This window comes from Rhinopithecus bieti, unplaced genomic scaffold (genome assembly GCF_001698545.2).
Source record: "Rhinopithecus bieti isolate Rb0 unplaced genomic scaffold, ASM169854v2 scaffold_38691, whole genome shotgun sequence".
NCBI lineage: Eukaryota > Metazoa > Chordata > Mammalia > Primates > Cercopithecidae > Rhinopithecus > Rhinopithecus bieti.
The window spans coordinates 1,065,435-1,074,874 of NW_016816690.1; the positions used below are offsets into that span (position 1 = coordinate 1,065,435).

The 9,440-nt window shown below is 57.0% G+C and overlaps 2 protein-coding genes across 7 annotated transcripts in view; one reads left to right on the top strand and one right to left on the bottom strand.

Annotated features, from left to right (window-relative positions):
• Window positions 1–2,118, bottom strand: part of TP53I13 (tumor protein p53 inducible protein 13) — a 5,180-nt gene extending 3,062 nt beyond the window's left edge. For 2 of the 6 annotated variants that reach the window (XM_017855130.1, XM_017855129.1), the window contains exons 1-3: window positions 1,679–1,843; window positions 1,423–1,491; window positions 1,148–1,189 (exon numbers count right to left, since the gene is read on the bottom strand). In XM_017855130.1, coding sequence (XP_017710619.1) covers window positions 1,148–1,189; window positions 1,423–1,491; window positions 1,679–1,750 — 183 coding nt within the window. In that variant the 5' untranslated portion in view covers window positions 1,751–1,843. Of the gene's footprint in view, window positions 1–1,147; window positions 1,190–1,422; window positions 1,492–1,678; window positions 1,844–2,029 lie in introns of those variants that run through there. The other 4 variants (XM_017855134.1, XM_017855131.1, XM_017855132.1 and 1 more) reach the window with 3 other exon arrangements.
• Window positions 2,119–3,118: 1,000 nt separating this feature from the next.
• On the top strand, window positions 3,119–9,215 carry ABHD15 (abhydrolase domain containing 15). The gene is made up of 2 exons (XM_017855128.1): window positions 3,119–4,405; window positions 7,420–9,215. Exons 1-2 carry the CDS (start codon window positions 3,144–3,146, stop codon window positions 7,943–7,945), a joined length of 1,788 nt encoding a protein of 595 aa, XP_017710617.1. The 5' UTR covers window positions 3,119–3,143; the 3' UTR covers window positions 7,946–9,215.
• The last annotated feature ends 225 nt before the right edge of the window (window positions 9,216–9,440 follow it).

Consider the following 9,440-nt stretch of genomic DNA (forward strand, 5'->3'; position numbering starts at 1 on the left):
TTTTTTTTTGAGACAGTCTCGCTCTGTCGGCCAGGCTGGAGTAGAGTGGCACGGTCTCGGCTCACTGCAACCTCTGCCTCCCGAGCTCAAGCAATTCTCCTGCCTCAGCCTCCCCAGTAGCTGGGATTACAGGGGTGTGCCACCACGCCTGGCTAATTTTTGTATTTTTAGTAGAGATGGGGTTTCACCATGTTAGCCAAGCTGGTCTTGAACTCCTGACCTCAGGCAATCCACCTGCCTCAGGCTCCCAAAGTGCTGGGATTACAGGCATGAGCCACTGTGCCCGGCCAATTTAAGTTAGGTATTTCAGGCCAGGCATGGTGCCTCACGCCTGTAATCCCAGCACTTTGGGAGGCTGAGGCAGGTAGATCACTTGAGGTCAGGAGCTCAAGACCAGCCTGGACAACATGGTGAAACCTCGTCTCTACTAAAAATACAAAATTAGATGAGGTAGGGGTCACACGCCTGTAATCCCAGCTGCTCAGGAGGCTGTGGCATGAGAATTGCTTGAACCTGGAGGCAGAGGTTGCAGTAAGTGCCACTGCACTCCAGCCTGGGCGACAGAGTGAGACTCCATTTCAAATAATAATAATAAATAATAATAATAAGTATTTCAAAGGAAAGATCAGAGGAGCTGGCAATGAAGATGGAGAGGCTGCCACGGAAGCTGAGCCCGCAGTGTGGAGCCTGGGAACCAGAGGCACACTCCTTCCACTTTGCAGCTCTGTACTGTCCCTGGTGCTGGCACACACCCTCCCTTGCTGCTCACAGGTAGAGACAAAATTCATACCCTCTCCTACAGAAAACTGGGGCCCACAAAGTCAGGAGACTTCCCGCTGTCCCCTCAGGGAGCTGGAGCCTGGGCTTTTTCCAGCTACTCTCAGAGAGAGTTCCACTCACAGCCACTTGTCCACAAAGCCAGCTACCCAACAGCATCCTGACACAGCATTGCAGATGACAGGCCTATGGCTCACTGTCTTTGAGCCATCTGTCCTGGGCTTGGAGGTGGGGCGGAGAACTAGAGCCCTGCCTCTGCCTGAGGGAAGTGGTAAGGAATGGGGCCCATCAGCAGAAAAGGCGGGGAAGCCTGCTAAGAGCTCCTGTCTCCAGGCGTGGACACCAAGGGTGGGCCCCTGCTTGTACTCACCTGTCCTGGGCTCACTTGTGTGTAGGTCACTCTTGGTGACACCTATACATGGGGAAAGAACAGAGCTTAGGGCAGCTGGGGGACTCCGTGTGTGTGTGCGGTAGGGCGGGGACGGCAGGCCCCAAGCGCCAGGCTGGGATGGAGAAGTTGGCTACTGAGGACGGAGGAACCTGCAGAGGTCCCCAGATGGTGACTGTGGAGGGTGCGGAGAGAACTGAGCGGGACTGGGCTAGCCTTTCACACCCCTTTCTCCCTGGGCCCTTCAGGGCTCCTACCTGCGGGGGCAGAGGCCACAAGCCCTCGGGACAATGGGCTCCCGCCTCCTCCGCCTGCCCAGCCATCACCTGTGGGTCCAAAGCGCAGAGCTGGGGCGCTGGACATGACGAGGCCCTGCCCTCTCCCTCCCCAGGCCCAGACCGCCAGCGGAAGAACTCCGCGTCCCCCTCGGCGCGCCACTCCTTCCAGGACGAACTTTTGGCAAAGCGCTTTGAGCTCCCGGGCCGAGGCCTTCCCAGGAGCGGGTCACCTTACCTCGCTGGGACCCAGGAGCCTCGCAAGGGCTGCCAAGAGAAGCAGCTGGGGCGAAGGCGGAGTAGGCGCCATCCCAGGCGGCCCCAGGCCGGGCCCGCCGCCCTGCCAGCGAGAGAGCGCGCGCGTCCCGCCCCTCCAGCCCCAGCGCCGCCCGCGCCGCCCGCGCGTCCGTAGGCCCTGGGCTCGCGCGCGCCCCTCCCCTGACAGTGGGCCCCCGGTCTCGCCCCGCCCCAATGCCCGCCCACAGCAGCGGAGCGTGCGCGCACGCGTCCTAAACCTGAAGCCGGAAAAGTTAAGCGTGTGAGACCGGTCAGAACGTAAGTCTCAGCAGGGCAGGCGGGGGCCCCTTGCCTCGTCCGGGGATTCGTCTCAGCGCGTCCCTGCAGCCTGCAGAACACAGCTGCAGCGCCTGTATGGGATCGTGGAGCGGGGTGTAGGGCCGGAAATGGGATCCCTGTGGACCGGGTGGCCCAGGCCAGGGAGACGGGTACACTCCTCTGGCAAACCCGCTTCAGATTTGTCGGTGTGACCTGCAACGAGAAGAGGGGCAGAATCATTAAAGCAGGAGGAACTGCTGAAGGGAGAAGGTCCCACCTCTGGAGCTTCGCCGTCGGCCCACCCCACTCCCGCCCTCGCAAATAGGGTCCGAACCCGGAGGAACCTCTGGGGGTGTCTCCGCTCCCCAGAGTCTCCAGACCCAGAAGCCCCGGGAGGCGGGAGCCGGCCGAGAGGCTGCTGTGTTCCCCACCTCCGCCGTCGCCCAGCGGTGGCGGGCGCACGTCCAGAAAGAGATTGGTCGCCGCAGGATGGCGAAGCCACAGGCCTCACCCCCAGGAGGTGCGCTGGCCGGCCCGGCCCGCCCCGCAGCGGGGCGCTGGTTCTGGTTCCCTCTCCAGGATTTGGGGGGAAAACGTGGGCAGAGAGCGAGGGGTCGAGATGCCCATCCCAAAGCTTGGAAACAGCGAGAACGTGTTATTTCCTTGGTCTCCCATGCACCCCGGTTTACGAGGCGTTCCTTGTAGGTCGGACGGGCATCCCTGTCGCAGGGCGCCCGAGTGTGTCCTTTTCTCCGACAGACTCTCGGAGGCGTGGGGCTGCTCCTTCTGGGAAAGCTCCTCCCGGGCTGAAGATTTCCTTTACGTGGAGCCCCGAGCTCGCCGGGACAGGGGCCAGGAGTCCGCGGGGCCCGCACTGATGCAGGCAGGGTAGCGGCAGCCTCCCGCCAGCGGCTCGGACGCCGTGCCCGCCCTCGCTGGCCCGGTGCAGGACCCCGCCCAGCCAAGTTATTGCGGGGCTGCGGGGCTGGACTGGGGAGAGCGGGGCCGGTTGAGGGCAGAGCGCGCGGCCGCCGCCCCACCGGGGCCCGGGAGCCGGCGCCCGGAGCTGCGACTTACTCACCTCTCCCTTCTGCTTCTTTTCATCGGCCTCTGAGGGCACAGCGCACAGGGTCTAGCAGAAGACTCTGATGACAGTCTGGTCCCCAAGCCTCGGCCTCCAGTCTCCCCACGTCTCTATGGCCAACACCGCTCTCCCCGGCTCGTGCCCTCCCCACTCCCTTCCGGCTGCCGGCGTGCCCTCCCTCCCTGGTGGCAGCGGCTCCTCTCACCCTCTGCTCCCACTTGTTGCAATTGCTGTACAAAGGGCCGGGGCAGAGGTGGGGGCCGGGCGAGGGCAGCCGGGCCCGAACTGGCTGCCTCTGCCGGGCCACGGCCAATCCAGAGCGCGCCCGCGCGGGAGGGCCCTGGGCAGCCGCCGCCGGCGGGTGGAGCCGCGGGCAAAGCGCGGAGCTCGTGAAGTAGACGGCCCTGCCGCCCGCCGCCCGCCCGGGCTCTCTGGCTTCGCCATGCCGCCGTGGGGCGCCGCCCTCGCGCTCATCTTGGCTGTGCTCGCCCTGCTCGGCCTGCTTGGCCCGCGGCTCCGGGGACCCTGGGGGCGCGCCGTCGGAGAGAGGACCCTGCCGGGGGCCCAAGACCGGGACGACGAGGAGGCGGACGGCGGAGGCCCCGCGGACCAGTTCAGTGACGGGAGCGAACCACTGCCGGGCGGGTGCAGCCTTGTCTGCAAGCCGTCGGCCCTGGCCCAGTGCCTGCTGCGCGCGCTGCGGCGCTCGGCGGTGCTGGAGCCCGGCCCGCGCTCTTGGCTCTCCGGGCCCCACGTGCAGACCCTCTGTCACTTCATCCTGCCCGTGGTGCCTGGGCCTGAGCTGGCCCGGGAGTACCTGCAGTTGGCGGACGATGGGCTAGTGGCCCTGGACTGGGTGGTGGGACCTTGTGTTAGGGGCCGCCGGATCACCAGCGCCGGGGGCCTTCCTGCGGTGCTTCTGGTGATCCCCAATGCGTGGGGTCGCCTCACCCGCAACGTGCTTCGGCCTCGCCTGCTTCGCCCTGGAGCCGCCGGCCTCTACTACCCCGTCATCTTCCATCGTCGCGGCCACCACGGCTGCCCACTGGTCAGCCCCCGGCTGCAGCCTTTCGGGGACCCGTCCGACCTCAAGGAGGCGGTCACATACATCCGCTTCCGACACCCGGCGGCGCCGCTGTTCGCGGTGAGTGAAGGCTCGGGCTCGGCGCTGCTACTGTCCTACCTGGGCGAGTGCGGCTCCTCCAGCTACGTGACAGGCGCCGCCTGCATCTCGCCCGTGCTGCGCTGCCGTGAGTGGTTCGAGACCGGCCTACCCTGGCCCTACGAGCGGGGCTTTCTGCTCCACCAGAAGATCACTCTCAGCAGGTGGGTAACGGAGGCTGCAGACCAGCATGGAAGGAATAGAGGGCCTGAGCTGGCTAAGAAACAGAAACAGCTATGCATAGCATTGGAACAAACAGGCGTGGGCTAGTTTGGGCAAAGTTCTCTGAACACATCTTCCAAAGCCTTCCAAATCCTGTAATCTAGACAGAACCGGGGAAGCGGGTTTAAAGGTCATCGGTATTACTGTGCTAGAGCAGGGACTCCTGCCCCAGCCCCTTGCCTCATCTCAGCACCCCGGGCTGTATCCTGGCAATTTGAGCACCTGGCCCACGACAGCAGAGATACCTGACATTTACCACTTAGCCCACAGCTTGACAACTCAGCAAAGAGCATTCTGGATACCACTGCAAACGATTATCTGCCCAGAATGTTTACTCACAGTCTCTAAGCCTGGAGGTGACAGGAATCAGAAATATGGTAGCATTTGAGGCCAGGTGCAGTGGCTCCTGCCTGTAATCCCAGCACTTTGGGAGGCCAAGGCAGGAGGATCACTTGAGCCCAAGAGTTTGAGACTAACTTGGGCAACATAGGGAAACCAGTCTCTACAAAAATTTCTTTTTTTAATTAGCTGGGTGTGGTGGCATGCATCTGTGGTCCCAGCTACTCAGGAGGTGGAGACGGGAGGATCACCCAAGCCCAGAAGTTCAAGGCTGCAGAGAGCCTTGGTCAGGCCACTACACTCCAGCCTGGGTGACAGAGCGACACCCTGTCTCAAAAAAATATATATGTATATACACACACAGACATATACACACACACATGTATATAGGCATTTATTAAAATTATTTATTTATTTATTTATTTTTGAGACAGAGTCTCACTCTGTCACCCAGGCTGAAGTGTAATGACATGATCTAGGCTCACTGTAACCTCCACCTTCTGGGTGCAAGCTATTCTCTTGCCTTAGCCTCCCAAGTAGCTGGGGACTACAGGCGTGCACCACCAAGCCCAGCTAATTTTTAATATATTTGTTGGTAGAGGCAGGGTTTCTCCACGTTGGCCAGGCTGGTCTGGAACCCCTAACCTCAAGTGATCCGCCTGCCCCAGCTTTCAAAGTGCCAGGATTACAGGTGTGAGCCACCGTGCCCAGCTGTTTGTTTGTTTGTTTTTTGAGGCAAGATCTTATTCTGTCCCCCAGGCTGGAGTGCAGTGGCGGGATCACCACTCATTGCAGCCTTGAGTTCCTGGGCTCAGGTGACATTCCCAGCCTGCACTCTGGCTTCTTCTTAGGAGAGGGCAGAATGAGGTCGAAGTCATTATGGCAACAGTGTGGTGTAGCAGAAAGACTTGGGATGTGGGAGTCAGACCCCCACCTCAGCTTCCCGAGTAGCTAAGACTATAGGCACATGCCACCATGCCCGGTTAATTTTTGTATTTTTTGTAAAGATGGGATTGTGCCATGTTGTCCAGGCTGGTCTTGAATGTCTGGACTCAGGGAATCCACCTGTCTTGGCCTCCCAAAGTGCTGGGATTACAGGTGTGAGCCACTGTGCCTGGTCAGAGATGAACATCTAATTTCAACTGAGGCTGGATTGAGCTACTCAAAAGACGGAGCTGCCCATCCTGGCCTCCTTGTCAGAATGCCAAACCCTCTCCAGGGGGCTAGAAACAGCATAGATGTTCTCTGTTACCCAAAGCAGTTGCTCTGAGGCCCCCATTTAGGAATCCACCCAGTAAATTACAGACTCAATTGCTTCCTCTGCCAGGCAGCACACTCTGTAGGAATATCTACCCCAGTTATACCCAATCAACATCACACTCATGTGACATTACCAGGACAGGATGTTAGTTTAAAAAACAAAAATAAAAACAATGCAACCTAAAGTCAAATGTGAATGATTAGCAGACGTGTCACCTGCTGGTTTGGATACTCTGAGCCAACAAGTTCTTCTAGGAGCAGTTCAGGAGGTTACAGGTCATAGCAAGTTCTCTACAGAGGGCCAGAATTTGCGGTTAGGAGGAGAACTGTCAGCAGCTGTGAGGTCAAATGTTGCCCCTAGGGCACATAGGCAGGTGCAGTGATGCTGTGAATGACAGGCCTAGTGGGCACCGTCTTCATATAAGGAGGGAGGAGGAACCCATTGCTGTGCTGAGAAATGCCCACCCATGTGGCTGGATCTTCCCACTTCCCTAGAGAAGCCAGACACCTGCATTTTATGTGAAATCTTCTAATTTTATTATTTTATTTATTTATTTATTTATTTATTTATTTATTTATCGAGACAGAGTCTCACTGTCACCAGGCTGGAATGCAGTGGCACGATCTCGGCTCACTGCAACCTCTGCCTCCTGGGTTCACCGATTCTCCTGCCTCAGCCTCCCGAGTAGCTGGGACTACAGGTGTGCACCACCACACCCAGCTAATTTTGTATTTTAGTAGAGCTGGGGTTTCACCATGTTGGCCAGGATGGTCTCGATCTCGTGACCTTGTGATCCACCCACCTCAGCCTCCCAAAGTTCTGGAATTGCAGGCATGAGCCACCGTGCCTGGCTGATTTTATTATTTTATTTTATTTTATTTTGTTTATTTTTTTAAACAGGGTCTGTGTCACCCAGGCTGGAATGCAATGGTACAGTCATAGCTCACTGCAGCCTTGACCTCCCAGGCTCAAGCAGTCCTCCCACCTCAGCCTCCTGAGTAGCTGGGACCATAGGCTTGAGCCACCATACCAGGCTAATTTTTTTTTCTTTTTTTTTTCTTAGAGATGGGTTTTCGCCATGTTGCCCAGGCTGTTCTCAAACTCCTGGACTCAAACGATCCACCCACCTTGGCCTCCCAAAGTGCTTGGATTACAGGTGTGAGCCACCACAACCAGCCTCATCTAGTTTTAAATGACGGCCATGAAATGAAATTTTTTCAAAGCCCTAAATGGCCAAAGAAAGCTTCTGTGGCCAGATCTGGCCTGCGGACTGTCTCTCTATCTCATCTGCTGTCACCTGATGTTCTCATTCTTCCCTCTCTTTCCCACCTTCCCCACCCAACGACTCACTGCCAGGTATGCCACAGCCCTGGAGGACACTGTGGACACCAGCAGACTGTTCAGGAGCCGTTCCCTTCGAGAGTTTGAGGAGGCTCTCTTCTGCCACACCAAAAGCTTCCCCATCAGCTGGGATACCTACTGGGACCGCAACGACCCCCTCCGGGATGTGGACGAGGCGGCCGTGCCTGTGCTATGTATCTGCAGTGCTGACGACCCCGTGTGTGGACCCCCAGACCACACTCTGACCACTGAACTCTTCCACAGCAACCCCTACTTCTTCCTCCTGCTCAGTCGCCACGGAGGCCACTGTGGCTTCCTGCGCCAGGAGCCCTTGCCAGCCTGGAGCCACGAGGTCATCTTGGAGTCCTTCCGGGCCTTGACTGAGTTCTTCCGAATGGAGGAGAGGATGAAAGGGCTGAGCAGGCACAGAGCTTCCTTCCTTGGGAGCCGTCGTCGCGGGGGAGCCTTGCAGAGGCGAGAGGTCTCTTCCTCTTCCAACCTGGAGGAGATCTTTAGCTGGAAGCGATCATACACAAGATGAGAGACCTGGCCCAAGAACCCCCAAGTCCTGCAAAGAAAAACAGAGCTGGGCAAGGGAGAGTCCTGGAAAGATGGGGTGGACTGAACAGAGGGAGCTCCAGCTCTGTGCTCCTCATTCAGTCCCTCTCTCTTAAACTGGTGCCTTGAAGGAGATGGAATGCCCTGCGAGCCTGCGCTCACTTCATCCTCAGCAGAACTCCTGCCTGGCCTCTGCTCGGCATATCCCTACTCATCCGGTCAGCAGCGGAGTGTTCCAGTCACTGTCTCCTGTCACTGACATCACAAGCCAAAGGATGGCACTTTTTCAATCCATGGACACAGGAGAAAATGCCCTCTTACTGGCAGTGACTAGAGGGATGAGACATTTGTGTATGTCATAGGGCAGTGACCCCGATTCTCAAGTGGCCCTGGAGCCACTTGATGTCATTAGGACAGGATGTTTGTGTCTCGGCCCCACTTCCCTCATTTGCTCTGTGGTTGTGGCACCCTGCTTTGACCGAATGCTCTGGCACCTGCGGCAGCAGGCTTGTGTGTGTGAGAAGGGCGGCAGAGGCAGTGGGGCTGGCTCGGTGAGGGCCCGGCAGGTAGAGAATGTGAACGTCCATCTCAAGGAATGCGAAGGTCCAATCTCTCAGAGGAGCTCTGCAAGTCCCAGCTGGGAATGGGGCTGATCTGGCCCCCAAGCCTCACTGGAGAGATCCCAAGAGTATTTTACAAATAGGAAGCGCTCTCATGCAGGGTCTGAGGGCTTTGCTAGACCATGGTTCAAGGAGTCAGAATCTTGGCTACCCTACATGCTCCCTCTGGCACCATTTCAGGGGATTACTCCAGAGAGCTGCAGCCAGAGCTGTTTATCTCCTGAGATATGGACTTTCTCTAAATCAGGAAAAGTACAAACCTCATAACTTAGGTGTTTTCTGGTTAGTTGCTCCCTTTTCTGATGCTACTACTGGCCTCTCCCTTTCCAGAGCCAGGAGACACATCTGGGACCAGAGGAAACAAAAGCACCAAGAGGTTGACTAGAGCTGACCAGTGATTTACAAATATTTCACATTACAATGTTTTGTCTGCTCAATTACTCAAAGGCCATCCCTTTAAAGGCAGAAAAGCTTCCTCTTAGATCTAGCCACTCAGCAACTAAGTGGGTATTTGGTTTTATGAAGAATAATGCTGAGGACCAGAGATAGTACATCAGAGATAAGATACAGTATACAAGTTGATCTAAATATTCTGGTTTGGATTAGGCAATTAAAATTTTTTTGGCAACAGGATATATGTTTCCATGTGTTGCTAAGATTCAAAAACTTTACCCTGAAGTTTTATTTTAATCGTCATTGAGAAAGAGGGCTCCTGTTCTGACCTCACAAACAGCAAAGCAGTTGTAAAGAAGAGAGCTGCTTATACCAAAACCCACATCCCAAGACTTGGCATAAGGTATTCCTGAGGCCATGATTTCAGGTTTAGATAATCTTGCCCCAGCCTTGTTCTTCTAGATC